Raw genomic sequence first — 16,185 nt, forward strand, 5'->3', positions numbered from 1 at the left:
TCGACCCCGCGCAAAACGACGTCTTTCCGCGCCCGTTTTCGTGTCGTCTCTTTCTACGGGGGCTGGGGCTCAATTATGAAGTCATAGATGGAGTGGGAAATGTCCGATTTGCACTTTGACTTTGACCCCGCATGGGGAGTTTTTGGGGGCCCACGGTCTCGAGTCTGGGGAAGACCCTTTTTTTTTTTTTTGTTTTTTCTGTGATCTGGATGGGGATGACTGAACGAGCAGGTTTTTTAACCGCGGGAAGGGCCAGAAAGGTGGATTACCTAACCCAGCGGGGTAGGTGTCGACCAACGAATTCGAGCCTTCTTCTTTCCCTAGGTCACCGACAGTGAGTTTAGCAGTGCCTTTCTAACGGGGCTATCCTAGCCGCTTCGCTCCCCGGAGGAAAATGTCAGCGTCCTGCCTCCGTGCTTGTTGACTTTCTGACAACTGCGTGCCCTTATGACTGAACATATTCATGGCCTAGGCTACAACTTTATATAACTAATTTTTTGCAAATTTTGGGGCTTAATCTAAGTCACCCACCAAGTAAATTTTCAAAAGCTAATTGGTAATTTAATGCCGAAGAGCTCTGATCCATTCGTCTTCCCACGTCGAAAATCATACTTAAGTCGGGTCCGTTGATGTAAGTTGAGTCCTAACTACAACTCGATCCATTTTAATCACCTCTCGCATGTTCGAGAATGACATCATCGAAAAAAAACATCTCATCTAACCATTACAATTTCCAAATTTTAAATTACCCATCATCTTGAAAAATTTACGATAATTCCGTCGGAATTGCGGCACGAATCACAGGCATGCAAACTTCCGTTATCGGATCTCGAAAATCAATACCCATCATCTTGAAAAGTTTACTGTAGTTTTGTCGGAACGGCAACGTGAATCACACGCATGTAAACCTCAGTGATTGAACCACGAAAATCGATAACCCCATCATCTCGAAAAGCTTATTTATGGTAGTTTCGTCAGAGTAGCAAAGTGAATCACAGGCGCACAAACTCCAGTAATCGAATTACGAAAATCGATTACAGCAGTTCCGTGATGGCGTGAATCACGGGCAAGCAAACTTCGTTAATTGAATCAAGAGAGAACCGGCCAACAGATGAAGGGAATAAAAAAAGCCTAACCTCACGCCAGTCAATCCGTCGTCTTTGACCACAGATTTAGCAAGAATCCATGGGCAAGTCCGCCAGAACTTTCTTCAAAAAGGCCAAAACCGCCACATCCAACCACATCTGTTCCCCGAATCGACCAAAACAAGGAGACTCCTGCGTGGCGAAAGACTGTCCAAATTCAATGTTTCGTCGGAATTCCGACTTTTATAAAAATCAGCGAAAAATTGTCTCTCTTACCGCTGGCCGCATAAACGCGCCGGCACCCAAGACATCACGTCCTCAGGTGGCCGCGTAAGGGCGATAATTATAAAGATTAATCCGCATCATTAGTGCCCCCTAATACCGTCATCCGCTCCGTCACCAAAAAAGTTTGTCAACTCCTAAATTCTAATCACGCATGGACGGCGCGGCGTTTTTTTACCATAATGCTCCTGGCGTGCGGCGATATATGTATTCTTTTGGGGCGGGGCGGGGCGGGGCGTGGCGGCGCGGGGCGGCATGATTTTCTTAAGTTTTTGTTGCCAACAAGTGTGAAGTTATGGGATGTTTAATTCGATCGGGGGAGCGGGATTGGGTTGGCAAAAGTCCATGGCTCGTTGTTTCGTTTGCTGGAAAAAAAAGTCGACGAGGATGACGAGCAAGCGTTGATGGGCGATGTTGTAAGAGATTCAGGTGGCATTTTTGGTGGGGTTTGTTTCGGAGGTAGGTGAAGGGTCGAGGCAATAGTGATGCTTCGTCGAATTGATTATGGGTGCGATCCTTTTTCGAATACTTGTTTTTCACTACATGATAAAACGAATGATCACATCTCATCCGATTGTAAAAAATTTCGAGCGAAGATTTTGTCGACAGAAATATGGTCATATCGATTTCACATGCGGGACACCCGTGCGTTTTAACGAGATATTGGATGGAATGTTAACGAAAGTGGATTTGGGGCGGGAGTACCGAGTGGGGATTTCTTATAAAACAAAAGTTAATTTTGAGAAAATGAATTGTGATCACCACTTTATTTTATTTTTTAAAAAATCGGATGATTACATCTCAACCAATATTAAAAGATTTTGAGTGAAGATTTTCTTGACTGAAATATGATTACATTAATTTCATAAGAGTTAGACCCAAGAAAAAAAATATCATACGAGGGACGTATGTGCATTTTAACGGTATATCTTGGATGGAATGTTGACGGAAGTCGATTTTGGTTAGGGGTAGTGAATGCGAATTTCTTGTAAAACCAAAGTTAATTATGGGTGAATGGGCGGCGATCACCCCTTTAAAATTTTCAATGGGATCGACCCGTAAAAAGAAGTATTATCGGATAAGTCATCTAACGTGGTATGGATAATATTGAATTTTTTTGGGGAAATTTCTTTTAGAAGTTAAGACCAAAAAAAAAAAGGAGTCAGAGTTATCGAATGGTCAAATTGGGCAATTTTTTTTTTCTTCCTATCCTTCTTAAAAAAAAAAAAAAAACCAGGGTTGTACCCGGTCGGACCAAGGAAACAACCCAAGCCCCAAATTAGGCACCCTTAATTACTGCTGTACATATATGTCCGGTTAATTAACATAACCCAATTAATGTAATGAGGATGAGGCACCTTAACTACATTAATTAGGAGATCCCACAGATGAATAAATGGCAAAACGAATCATGTCCCTCGGTGGTCATTACCAAGAAAAAGCGGACGCTTAGGGGATAGTGAATTAATTAATTAATTAATTGCCTAAGTTAAGCTAAGCCCAGTAGTCTTAGATGGAAACAAAGCTTAATCTGTCTCCAAAATTCTGAATTTTTCCTTTTGTCTTCTATTTTTTTTTTTCCCTGAATTTGGACTTTTACCGGAAAGAGAGGTCACGCGGTGGCTCGGCGCCGAGCCTAATCCCAAATCGGGGACTTCTAATTAGGCCTCGGACAGTGAAAGCCGAGGCTTTGAATTTTCCCAACCGGGCGCCACCCCCCAAAAAAAAAAAAAAAAAAATGAAAAAAGAAAAGTCCACGTTTTGCTTTATTTATTATCCTTTTTTTTTTGTGTGGATTTGCTTGTGAATTATCGGGCGATGGCCCAAAGAAAAAAAGGGAAAAAATCAAAACGAGAAAACCAAAGGGCCCAGTCAGAGCCAGCCACGAGCGGCTGTAGCGTGCCGCCTCTGCACACGTGGCGAAGCCGCGAGTCCTGAGCTGTCATTTCGCCCCGGACAAGGAAAACAGGGAAATGCTGAGGTGGACTGGGTAGAAATTTTCCCCAGTGGGCCCCCCACCCACCAGCCTCTCGCTCTATCTGCATTCTGAGGATGTTTTTTTCTTTTTCTTTTTGTCCATTTCTCCTTCGAAAAAACCGGGGTCGTTTTTTTTTTTCTAAATCCTTTTTCACTTGGGAAAAGAGAGAGCTTCTTCTATAAATTGACTGCTCTCGCCATGCCTATCCCTCCCCACAAAAGATAGAGCGGCCCTCTGTCATCGCTCCTCCTGCTCCGCCTCCTTTAATCCCTTTGATCATCTTCATTCTCTCTCTCTCCTCCTCGAATCATTAATCAAGTCTTTTTCTGCAGCTCTCTCTGTCTCTGTCTGTCTGTCTGTCTCTCTCTGTGGGCGTGTCTGCGTTCTGTGGGTGATATATATTTAGCGCTGGTGCAGAGAGAATCGGTGGTTAACCCACATTTTTATTTTTGCCTCGGAGAATCTCTGGTCTCGAAGAATCCGCTTGGCCAACGAGAGCCCCATGAATGGCTTGTAATTCGTGAATTCTTATAGTGGGGGTGTTGTTTTTTTAATTTCGTTTTTTTTATAATTACGAGCATTGTTGTGTCGAGACAGCTCTCTCGTACTTGAACCCCGGAATCGTGATACCTGGGGGGGCTCTTTTCTTTTCCTGCGGAGTCCAAATCCGCCCGTCCTTTCGTTTTCGCTTGTTGGGCATTTTGGCGTGCAAACGGAGGCTCTAGGTGGGGTTGGGTGAAAGAAGCGGACTTGGAGTGAGTTTGAATCAGCCGTCGTTCGGCATACGCATCGATAGATCTGTTGAGGGATTTGGTTTTTTTTTTTGCTCGAGCGGAAGTGGGTTTTGTCGTCGGTTTGCCATCGGATCCTTCCCTGATCTCGCTTGGATTTGATTTTAGTCCCATCGGCTTAAACACCCTTCTTTCGTCGGAAAAGAAAGTCGTCATCTTTATCTCTCATCCATAGCGTGAAGCTAATCGAATCCAAGCCTCTTCGTTGTTTCGGTAATGTCGTCCGCTTCGTCGAGTTCGCTCCTTCAGCCGACAACGCGAGCTCATGCTCTGCCCACGTCGCTCGCCAAGCTGTCCATTACGCCGCAGTTGAGCGTGTCTCGTTCCAGGAGCAGAGCGAAGGCGAGTCGGTGCTCTGTTTCCAAGAAGTCAACGGGCGTTCAGGAGAAGAGTTTCTTCGGGCCCCGGCTTCAGGAAACCAGATCCGAGAGGCTCCGCGCCTTGGCGTCTGATGGGTCCAGTAGGCTATCGAAGCTCCGGCTCCTTGTTCGGTCCGCATTGTCCGCGGTCCCAGAGAAGCCTCTTGGTCTCTATGACCCAAAGTTCGATAAGGACTCTTGCGGCGTCGGTTTTGTTGCCGAGTTGTCTGGCGAAAGCAGCCGCAAGACGGTGAGCGAATTTGGCCATTCATTTTGTGCACGCTTTAATTCATACACAACCATGTCTGATTTGGCGCTACTTCTTTGATTGGCGTTCATGTTAAATTTTTTGTAAGCGCATTTTCCACGGGCTTGGTTCCCAGTTTTCTTGAAGGAATTATCTCCTCGTGTGTGATCTGATTAGTTTTGTGGGGGCGTAGATGTTAATTTGGGTTACGATGGGTGCATAAATGGTCTTGTGTTTTCGTCTGTAGGTGACAGATGCTTTGGAAATGCTGATTCGTATGTCGCACCGCGGTGCTTGTGGTTGCGAAACTAATACTGGTGATGGAGCTGGACTTCTTGTCGCGCTGCCGCATGAGTTCTACCAGCAAGTATGTCCTGTTACTTTGCATTTACCCCTTTCGTTGTGGATCATATGAAAATAAATACAAACAAAGAAAACCTTTCGCTGGTGATGATTAAAGTAATTCCATGTTCCTGCAAAAATAAAATAAAAGAGAAATTCTTTGTTTGTAGTTTTATGCTGGTTTTTTGTTTCTCTGGCCTGCAATTTTTGTTCGAGGTATCGAACATTTTTTGCGGTTTTACTGTTGTTTGAGGGTCTTTCTGGTTCTTTCCTCGTACATTGATCATTGCTGGATTGCCTTCCCTCAGGTTGTCAGGGAGAATGGATTCAAATTGCCGCCTCCAGGCGAGTATGCTGTTGGCATGTTGTTTCTGCCAACATCTGAGACTCGAAGGGAACAAAGTAAAAGAGTATTCCAAAAGGTAATCTCGAGACCGTGTGTCTCTCTCTCTCTCTCTCTCTCTCTCTCTCTGTGTGCCTCCAATGGTCACTAAGCTAATCCACACACCGAAATTGCATGATGTGTTAACTCTAGTTGCTTTGTTTGCATCTTTCGCTCTGTCTTCAAGTCTGATGTAGTTGTGTCGGTGTTTTATCTCATGAAGGTTGCGGAGTCTCTTGGGCACATGGTCATAGGTTGGAGATCTGTGCCAACTGATAATTCAGGGCTGGGCAAGTCGGCTTTGGAGACGGAACCTGTAATTGAACAAGTATTCCTCACGCCTAGTTCCAGGTCAAAAGTCGATTTGGAGCGACAGGTACTTGCTTTTTATCTCAATTTATTATCTCTTGAGTGAGAGCTGGGAGTCCAAGATTTTTTTTCCTTCGTCCTTCATGGTGATGGGTTCCTTTCAGAGGGAATCCCTTGGTCTCTTGGCCATTGGGTTGGTTATGCTCTATTCGGGTTTTTGAAAAGAGTCAATGCTGTATGTAGAACAGGAAAGGAGAAGCTTTTATGTGCTAATTGGTTATATTCACTTTTTTTCTTTGCTTAATCTTCAGCCATCTGTAGACAGTGAAGTATTTCTATGTCTAGGGATCTTGCTGTCCATCTTAGATTATTGTTTTGCAGAAAATTAACTTTGGCTTTCCCTTTTCTATCAACTAAAGCACTTGTTCCATTTTTTGCTAGATGTACATACTCAGGAGGGTCTCAATGGTTGCTATTCGAGCGGCCTTGAACCTCCAACATGGCGGCGCTAGAGACTTCTACATATGTTCACTTTCCTCAAGGTTTGTTCGTTTACGATATTGAATCGTGTCTCATTGGTTCAGCACTTTTCCCCACTTGATATCCCCTCCATTTGTTTATCCAAATTTGCAGAACTATTGTCTACAAGGGTCAGCTGAAACCTGTTCAGTTGAAAGATTACTATTATGCAGATCTTGGCGATGAAAGGTTCACGAGCTACATGGCCCTGGTAAATATATTAACCTTTTACTTTCTTCTCTCTCCACTGACTCCATACTTTAACAAACAGCACGGAACAAGTGACTGACGGGATGCAAGGTTGAGGAATGACTTCTGAAGCCTTGAGGTTTGAATGATCCCTTAAGTTCTTCAACTCCCTTGATACTGTATACACTGGGTGAGTTGGTAAGAAACCTCGTTGTCAAGTAAATCATGTTTACTGAAACCTGGTGCAGAGCTGTAGGTTCAGTCTTTAAGGATGAGATGACCTATTTAGTGGAGGGAGAGGAAAGTGTGTTCAGTCAGACCGCCCTAGGTTCCCAGTAATCTTATACTCATCCGCGTCACAGTTCCACGTTTGTGGACTTCGTTTCAGATTTCCCCTCTTGACTAATGCAAGTGCAGGGTGGAATGACTGTATTGGCTGTTTTATTGGTGCAGATACACTCCCGCTTCTCGACAAACACATTCCCAAGCTGGGATCGTGCACAACCAATGCGAATCTTAGGTCATAATGGGGAGATTAATACACTTAGAGGCAACGTGAACTGGTAATTTGTGGCAATGAGCTTGTTGTGCTTTTGTTGGCTATTGTCTTCTTGGCTTCCTACATGGAATATCCTGGAGTAACAGCCAAAAGGGATAAAATCTTTAAATGTGCTAGTACTTTTTGGAAAATTTCTGCTTTTTTCTCTTTTGATATATAAAATCTCCACATCTAGTTTAAGAAGAAGGGAATGCCAAATTCTGGTATCAATCTACAGGTTCTGCTTCACTAGGTTGATGGAAATTTACCTTGTTAGCTCTATAAACGATAGGGTTGTGGTCAACTGTAAGAAATAGAATAATCTTATACCTGCAATGGGACTATGATGTCGGGTGGACGGTCTTTGTATTTTTCTTCACAGACCTTTTTTGTTATCTCTGTTGCCTTATCTTTTTGTATTGACACTGTGTGACACTCTTTTTGTTCTTAGGATGAAAGCACGTGAGGGTCTCTTAAAATGCAAGGAGCTTGGTCTATCAAAGAATGAGTTGAAGAAGCTTCTACCAATTGTTGATGCCAGTTCATCTGATTCAGGTGGAAATTTATTCTGTTTTATTGTAGGTGCTCGCTGCTAGTGGGACCACGTACTTGCGTGGTTCCTTTATCTTTACAGACATAAACTCGGAAGATTCATGGTCTAACTTAGGATAACTCCCTCTTTTAGGAGCTTTTGATGGTGTTCTTGAGCTTCTAGTTCGAGCTGGCAGAAGTCTTCCTGAAGCTGTGATGATGATGATCCCTGAAGCATGGCAAAATGACAAGAACATAGATCCTCAAAGAAAGGCTTTGTATGAATACTTCTCAGCTCTTATGGAGCCATGGGATGGGCCAGCTCTCATTTCATGTAATATTCTGTTGCATTACAGTACCATTTGAAGCATATTCTTGTGCTATACACTTATCCGCAGAATCACTTGCAGTTACTGATGGCCGCTACCTTGGAGCAACATTGGATCGCAATGGCCTACGACCTGGTCGTTTCTACATCACTCATAGTGGAAGAGTAATAATGGCAAGTGAAGTTGGTGTAGTCGACATCCCTCCTGAAGACGTGTCAAGGAAAGGAAGGCTGAACCCTGGGATGATGCTTTTGGTGGATTTTGAGAAGCATATTGTTGTAGATGATGAAGCCTTGAAGCAACAATATTCTATGGCAAGGCCTTATGGAGAATGGCTTAGAAGGCAAAAGATTGAACTCAAGGACATAGTTGACTCCGTTCCTGAATCTAAAAGGATTGCTCCAGCCATTGCTGGGGTGGTGGCAGTAAGTGTCTGAATTTGACTCATTTCCTTACTTTATTTTTGTGTGGGATTCTTATCTTTTTTAATGTCCATCAGGCATCTGCTGACGATGACAATATGGAAAAAATGGGAATTCATGGTTTACTGGCCCCTTTGAAAGCTTTTGGGTACGTGATCTCTCTTATATGAGATACTGAACATTCTCTTTGGTCTTTTTTCTTGTTTTGAAGCTTTCACTTTTGCAGTTACACTGTTGAAGCTTTAGAAATGTTGCTGCTTCCCATGGCAAAAGACGGTACGGAGGCCCTTGGATCCATGGGAAATGATACGCCTTTGGCTGTCATGTCTGATAGAGAAAAGCTCACGTTTGAGTATTTCAAGCAAATGTTTGCTCAAGTGACAAACCCTCCTATTGATCCTATCAGAGAGAAGATAGTTACTTCGATGGAATGCATGATTGGTCCAGAAGGCGATCTTACAGAGACCACTGAGCAACAGTGCCATCGCCTCTCTCTGAAAGGTCCTCTGCTGTCTATTCAAGAAATGGAAGCTGTCAAAAAGATGAATTACAGAGGTTGGCAAAGCAAAATCATAGACATAACTTACTCCAAGAAACGTGGTAGAAAGGGACTGGAGGAAACCCTGGATAGGATCTGTGCAGAAGCAAGTAAAGCTATCAAGGAGGGCTATACAACTCTTGTATTATCTGATAGAGGTATTTTATTGTAAAACTGGATCTAATTTCTCTTGAAGGAACTTGTATATGGGATGGAGTTTAACCACTTTTTCTTCCAATGCAGCCTTCTCCCCAGAGCGTGTTGCTGTAAGCTCTCTCTTGGCTGTTGGTGCTGTTCATCACCACCTTGTAGAAAAGCTTGAGCGCACTCAAGTGGGGTTGGTTATTGAATCTGCAGAGCCACGTGAGGTGCACCATTTCTGTACACTGGTTGGGTTTGGTGCCGATGCTATATGCCCATATCTGGCAATAGAGGCAATTTGGAGATTGCAGGTTGATGGAAAAATTCCACCCAAAGCAAACGGTGAATTTTTTTCGAAGGACGAGCTGGTTAAGAAGTATTTCAAGGCAAGCAACTATGGAATGATGAAGGTTCTTGCAAAAATGGGGATTTCAACTTTGGCCTCCTATAAGGGTGCTCAGATTTTTGAAGCTTTGGGTCTTTCATCAGAAGTTGTTGAGAAGTGCTTTGCTGGAACACCAAGCAGGGTGGAGGGTGCAACATTTGAGATGCTTGCCCAAGATGCACTCGATTTGCATGAGTTGGCATTTCCTAAGCGTGTCTTCCCCCCGGGTAGTGCAGAAGCTGTTGCGCTGCCTAACCCTGGGGATTACCACTGGAGGAAAGGTGGTGAGATTCACCTGAATGACCCTCTTGCTATGGCAAAGTTGCAAGAAGCTGCCAGGAGTAATAGTGTGGCTGCATACAAGGAGTACTCAAGGCGCATCCAGGAATTGAACAAAAGCTGCAATTTGCGTGGGCTCTTGAAATTTAAGGAAGCAGCAGTCAAAGTCCCTCTGGATAAAGTTGAACCGGCTAGTGAGATTGTTAAGCGGTTCTGCACTGGTGCTATGAGCTATGGATCAATTTCACTTGAGGCACATACCGCACTGGCCATGGCAATGAACAGAATTGGGGGCAAGTCAAACACAGGTATTATTTAATTTAATCTCCCCTATATACAATTTGAACTACTTTGTCTCTTAGATGTGCGAAGCAGAACATATCTAAACTTATTAAGATGGAAATTCGTTGTACCATATCGTGGGTGAAGCTTCTGTTTGGGTTTCGCTGCATGTACTTTGATTTAGGATTATTTTACGTCATCCATCTCTGACTGCTGCAGTTTTTTACGTGTGAAGAGTTTTGCTCCTCATAATTGGGTTCGTATCTCCTTTATGTTTTCTGTTGAAGGTGAGGGAGGAGAGCAACCGTCTCGCATGGAGCCTCTTCCAGATGGCTCTATGAATCCAAAGAGGAGTGCCATCAAGCAGGTTGCTAGTGGGAGATTTGGGGTTTCAAGTTACTACCTTACTAATGCTGATGAGTTGCAGATAAAAATGGCTCAGGTATAGGTTGGTTCTATCCTGAAAGCTGCAGAATCCTCTTCTATGATTGCCTTCGATTTTCATACAGTTGGCCCTGTGCTCCCGTTGGAACAGAGCTTCCCTTTGTTTATTCATTTATGTTCATGGCAGATGATGCTGTGTCAGCAAAGCACCATGCGGTGTCTTTGCTTTAATTGATATCCACATGTGGAATTTGGTGAGGTTAACATGTGCTAAAAATACTTCATTTGAATTGGGTTTATTCGATTTTGACTTCAGTTGTGTTCTAATGTAGGGGGCCAAGCCTGGTGAGGGAGGTGAGCTCCCTGGCCACAAGGTAATAGGAGATATTGCGGTGACCAGGAATTCTACTGCCGGAGTTGGACTGATAAGTCCACCTCCACATCATGATATCTATTCAATTGAAGACCTTGCCCAATTAATTCATGATCTTAAGGTAAACTTGTACATCTTTCCTTCTCTGTTGTCCAGTGCCCAGTTCCTGGCTTGTGCAAACTAATCAGTCCTCGTCTTTGTTTGCTATTCTAGAATTCCAATCCTGCAGCTCGAATCAGTGTGAAGCTTGTGTCGGAAGCTGGAGTTGGAGTAATAGCAAGTGGTGTAGTGAAAGGGCATGCCGACCATGTTTTGATCTCGGGGCATGATGGAGGAACGGGGGCCTCTCGATGGACAGGTATTAAAAATGCAGGGCTTCCATGGGAACTTGGTTTGGCTGAGACACATCAAACCCTGGTTGCAAATGACCTCCGTGGCCGGACAGTTCTTCAGACCGATGGCCAATTAAAGACTGGAAGAGATGTTGCCATGGCGGCACTCCTTGGTGCTGAGGAATTTGGGTTTAGCACTGCTCCCCTCATAACACTTGGCTGCATCATGATGAGAAAGTGCCACAAGAACACCTGCCCTGTTGGCATTGCTACTCAAGATCCTGTTCTACGTGAGAAATTTGCTGGAGAACCTGAACATGTCATTAACTTCTTCTTCATGTTGGCTGAGGAAGTTAGGGAAATCATGTCTCAGCTGGGATTTCGGACGATGGACGAGATGGTTGGTCGTTCTGATATGCTTGAAGTCGACAGAGAAGTAACCAAGAACAATGAAAAGCTGGAGAATATTGACCTCTCCTTACTTCTTAGACCTGCAGCTGAGTTAAGGCCCGATGCTGCTCAGTATTGTGTCCAGAAGCAGGACCATGGCTTGGACATGGCTTTGGACCAGGAACTCATTTCCCTGTCCAAAGCTGCTTTGGAAAAAAGTCTCCCTGTCTATATTGAAATGCCTATTTGCAATGTGAATCGTGCTGTTGGAACAATGCTCAGCCATGAGGTAACTAAACGCTATCGCATGGCCGGCCTACCTGCAGATACCATCCATATTAAACTCTCTGGAAGTGCTGGCCAGAGTCTTGGAGCTTTTCTCTGCCCTGGTGTCACACTGGAGCTTGAAGGTGACAGTAATGACTATGTTGGCAAAGGATTATCAGGTGGAAAAATTGTAGTCTATCCTCCAAAGGGAAGTGAATTTGATCCGAAAGAGAATATTGTCATTGGAAATGTGGCTCTTTATGGGGCCACAAGTGGGGAGGCATACTTCAATGGAATGGCTGCGGAAAGATTCTGTGTGCGCAATTCTGGGGCAAGAGCTGTAGTAGAAGGGGTTGGTGACCACGGATGCGAGTACATGACTGGTGGGACAGTAGTTGTGCTTGGAAAAACAGGCAGAAACTTTGCTGCTGGTATGAGTGGTGGCATTGCATATGTTCTAGATGTGGATGGTAAATTCCAGTCACGTTGCAATCTTGAGTTGGTAGATCTTGATAAAGTTGAGGAAGAGGAGGATATTATGACCCTCAGAATGATGATTCAGCAACACCAGCGTCGCACAACCAGCCAACTGGCTAAAGAGGCGTTAGCAGACTTCGAGAGTCTTCTGCCTAAGTTTATCAAGGTAATCCCCAGGGATTACAAGCGTGTTCTTGCGGACATGAAAGCAGGAAAAGCTTCCCAACATGCTCAGAAAAATATGGAGGAAGAGGAGCAAGATGAGGGAGAGTTGATGGGGAGAAATGCTTTCGAAGAGCTTAAGAAGATGGCAGCTGCATCAACCAATGCCAAAGCCAGTCAGGTATGTATCTGATAAATGAGATTTGTTTAGGAACCCCTAGTGCTCCCTTCAAACATTATGACTTGATTTTAGTGCTTGATGTCAATCCTCGACACCAAAAGAAGAATAAAAGATAAGCCCGTCCATGTCCTCAATTCTTGTCTTTATTGATCATTCATGTGTGACACTAAGCCTCTGTTATACCTAAATAAAATCTTTCAACGTGGGACTAGAATACCCCAACTTGTTGTGGTAATTGTATGACAGTGTTAAAAATTTGGAAGATCTGATATTGGAATTAAGTTTTTTCTCCTGAGTTTGTGCTCTGCTTATTGATTCTGTGTTTGCCTGTCTGCGTGCTGGCACAAATGTGTCATAGACAGCTGATATCTCGATGCACATGACATGAATATCTCGTTCTAGGGTTCATGACTTTTAAATAAATTTTCAAAGTTGAAATTTTGCCTCTTGCCTTCCTTTAAGGCAGTTTGTGCAAAGTTTTGTTGCTTTCGTTTTGTGGCGAGTTTTTACCTTTTCTTTATGTGCTTTATGTGGGAGCTGACTGATATCAAGGATTCTGCTGGTAACCGTTCTTTGATGAGGTGTCTGACTTTGACTTTTGGTTTTTATAGACGGTAGAATCTGTTGAGGCTCCCAAGAGGCCTACACAAGTTCCTGATGCTATTAAGCATGGAGGTTTTATTGCTTATGAGCGCGAAGGCGTTCATTATAGGGACCCTAATGTTCGGATGAACGATTGGAAGGAAGTCATGGAGGAGTCCCAAGCAGGTCCCCTCTTAAAAACTCAGTCTGCCCGTTGCATGGACTGTGGCACTCCTTTCTGCCATCAGGTAAGAGTTGTCTGACAATACTTTTTTTTTTTTTTGTTATAATTGTGTGCTTGTGTATGTATGCCTCTAGATGAATTTTATTGTATATCTGTTCATGTGGCTTTAATATGCAGGAAAATTCTGGATGCCCTCTGGGAAACAAAATACCCGAGTTCAATGAGCTAGTTTACCAAAATAGGTGGCGTGAAGCTCTAGATCGACTGTTGGAAACAAATAATTTCCCTGAGTTTACCGGCCGTGTGTGTCCTGCACCTTGTGAAGGCTCTTGTGTTCTTGGTATCATTGAGAATCCTGTTTCCATCAAGAATATTGAATGCTCGATCATAGACAAGGCCTTCGAGGAGGGGTGGATGGTGCCCCGGCCACCCCAGAAGAGAACAGGGTATGCTGTCTCTTATTCAACAACATTAACCGGTCAATTTAATCTGTGCGCTGCTTACTACGTGCTTGGAGAATATGATCGGCAGGCCTCCTGGCTTGAAAGTCTCTGCAAGGCTGTTTATTATATTGCCTAGAGATGTTTCTTTTCTCCTTGGTTGTTCAAGTTAAATCCTTTTTCTGTTTCTTCAGTCATAATGCTTAAGAATTAGCCTGTATTCCAAACAAGTCGTTTGGTTTAATCTGATTAGATTTTAGGGCTGGTTGTGACGAAAGATGTTGCCCCTTGTAAAGTTAATATTATCGATTTCTTTATGCTCTCAGGAAAAAAGTCGCGATTGTGGGAAGTGGACCGGCTGGTTTGGCTGCTGCTGACCAGCTGAACAGGTTGGGCCATTTGGTGACAGTGTATGAGCGTGCCGATCGAATTGGGGGCCTAATGATGTATGGTGTGCCAAACATGAAGGCTGACAAATTGGATGTAGTTCAACGGCGAGTTAACTTGATGGCTCAGGAAGGGGTCAATTTTGTGGTGAATGCCAATGTTGGGAAGGATTCATTATACTCTCTTGATAGGCTCCAAAAGGAAAATGATGCTATTGTTTTAGCTGTTGGCGCCACAAAACCAAGGTAAGTTGATGGTGACTTAACTTTGGGGACATGGAGGAGTTTTTGCACTATGTTCTGTTTGATGAAAAAAGCAACATATATGCTTATGGGGGTCATTTTTCCCTTGTTCAGGGACCTTCCTGTACCGGGACGCGAATTGTCAGGAGTCCATTTTGCCATGGAGTTCCTTCATGCAAACACAAAAAGCTTGCTTGACAGCAATCTTGAGGATGGTGACTACATTTCTGCAAAGGGAAAGAAGGTAGTGGTCATTGGTGGAGGTGACACAGGCACAGATTGCATAGGAACGTCCATCAGGCATGGCTGCAGTAGCGTTGTAAACTTGGAGCTGCTTTCTAAGCCACCAGAGAGTAGGGCTCCTGGCAACCCTTGGCCGCAGGTACAAATATCGCATAAGTTACTTTTTCTCTTGACAATCAAAGGATTTCTCTTGCTTACTGCATTATCGTTTATTTTATAGCATGTGCATTGTCAAACTTGCTCACAGTTCTTTTCCTCTGTCCAATGCTGTTTTCAGTGGCCTCGTATCTTCCGTGTCGATTATGGCCACCAGGAGGCAGCGGCTAAGTTTGGGAAAGACCCCAGGTCTTACGAAGTGCTAACTAAGCGGTTTATTGGTGATGAAAATGGGGTCGTCAGAGGGCTTGAAGTAGTGCGTGTTAGGTGGGAGAAGGATGCGAATGGGAAGTTTCAGTTCAAAGAAATCGAGGGATCTGAGGAAACAATTGAGGCTGATCTGGTTTTACTAGCCATGGGATTCCTTGGTCCAGAATCGGTTAGTATTTGAATCATTCTCTCATATTTCTTGAGTAGTTTTGAACTGAGTTTAGCGTGAGGAGGACAAATTTGCTTGTAAATTAGTTGATTGTCTTTCAGTGGTAACAGTATAACTTGGTTGTACAGTGTTTGCGCTAAAGTAAATTTGATTAGTGTATGGGGCCTTTAGAGAGTCGCTATTTTCAATTGGAAACCTCATATAATATGGAAATGAAGGTGAGCCGGTTAAATATTTGAAGAACCTGAAGATACCTTTAACTCGTACTTGAGGTCAGGTGCAAAATTTCTGTACAGTTGGTTGACAGCATTTTGTGCATGTTGTTTTTGCTGTTTTGCCCTTTCCAGACAATTGCAGACAAGTTAGGTCTAGAGAGAGACGGGAGGTCAAACTTCAAGGCTGATTATGGCCGGTTCGCAACCAATGCGGACGGAGTGTTTGCTGCCGGGGATTGTCGACGCGGTCAGTCTCTGGTGGTGTGGGCCATATCCGAGGGAAGGCAAGCTGCTGCGCAGGTCGATAGATACCTCACAACGGAAGAGGGGGAGGATCTCACTGCCAACCCCGAGAGCCAAGAGGACTCTACCTCACAGCAGCAAGACGTCCACAAGCAGCAAGAAGGGAGCGGCAAATTCACTGTGATGACATAAGAGATGCACAGATTCTGATGGTTTGTGCGCGGTAGGGGGCGAAAGGTAAAAGCGAGCCTTGCCGTGGATATGCAGAGGAGAGCCTCTGCCCAGCTCATGCTGTAGAATCCAAGATGCAAATATAAAAACCGAGGGAGGAAATGAGGAAGTTGGAGATCGGCGGAGGCTCAATGTGCTATTGTGATGCTGGCCGAGGCTTCATCTTCATATGTTGGAAGAAGCTTTTTCTCTACTTCTCTGGTTGGGGGGGAAGGGGCTAATCTTTTAGTCTTTGTTTGGGGTTAGGTTTTGAAAGTTTCTTGATTGTTACAAAGGAATAATGTACAGTTTTTGTGGTCTGATGGACAAGGTTTTATATAGTGGGGAGATGCTTCTTATTTCATTTGAGCCAGTCGGTGCACTTTGCTATTCATTTTCTTTCCATGAAC

General features: G+C 44.0%; 1 protein-coding gene across 3 annotated transcripts; it reads left to right on the forward strand.

Moving 5' to 3' along the window:
* The first annotated feature begins 3,541 nt into the window (after positions 1-3,541).
* Positions 3,542-16,139, forward strand: LOC115742270 (glutamate synthase [NADH], amyloplastic). Of its 3 annotated transcripts, XM_030676459.2 has the most exons (22): positions 3,542-4,745; positions 4,990-5,109; positions 5,393-5,506; positions 5,690-5,842; positions 6,217-6,317; positions 6,409-6,505; positions 6,937-7,046; positions 7,473-7,576; positions 7,707-7,886; positions 7,963-8,306; positions 8,381-8,451; positions 8,530-8,999; positions 9,085-9,954; positions 10,216-10,370; positions 10,645-10,806; positions 10,899-12,494; positions 13,106-13,324; positions 13,438-13,706; positions 14,027-14,332; positions 14,444-14,711; positions 14,850-15,107; positions 15,455-16,139. In XM_030676459.2, exons 1-22 carry the CDS (start codon positions 4,353-4,355, stop codon positions 15,755-15,757), a joined length of 6,663 nt encoding a protein of 2,220 aa, XP_030532319.1. In that variant the 5' UTR covers positions 3,542-4,352; the 3' UTR covers positions 15,758-16,139. The 3 variants fall into 3 exon arrangements, with proteins under 3 accessions (XP_030532319.1, XP_030532320.1, XP_030532321.1); XM_030676460.2 differs by lacking the exons at positions 3,542-4,745; positions 4,990-5,109; positions 5,393-5,506; positions 5,690-5,842; positions 6,217-6,317 and adding an exon at positions 6,566-6,622 and having other exon boundaries at positions 6,433-6,483; XM_030676461.2 differs by lacking the exons at positions 3,542-4,745; positions 4,990-5,109; positions 5,393-5,506; ... (1 more) ...; positions 6,217-6,317; positions 6,409-6,505 and adding an exon at positions 6,585-6,673.
* Positions 16,140-16,185: the final 46 nt, after the last annotated feature.

The sequence above is a fragment of the Rhodamnia argentea genome, chromosome 10, assembly GCF_020921035.1.
Source record: "Rhodamnia argentea isolate NSW1041297 chromosome 10, ASM2092103v1, whole genome shotgun sequence".
In the NCBI taxonomy this organism is placed as follows: domain Eukaryota; kingdom Viridiplantae; phylum Streptophyta; class Magnoliopsida; order Myrtales; family Myrtaceae; genus Rhodamnia; species Rhodamnia argentea.

Bases quoted from the DNA above. Each gene is read 5' to 3' on its own strand.
- LOC115742270 (XM_030676459.2), top strand. From the start codon at position 4,353: ATGTCGTCCGCTTCGTCGAGTTCGCTCCTTCAGCCGACAACGCGAGCT. The intron at 4,746-4,989 runs GTGAGCGAATTT...TTTCGTCTGTAG, and splicing joins GCGAAAGCAGCCGCAAGACG to GTGACAGATGCTTTGGAAAT. The intron at 13,325-13,437 runs GTAAGAGTTGTC...TTTAATATGCAG, and splicing joins GCACTCCTTTCTGCCATCAG to GAAAATTCTGGATGCCCTCT.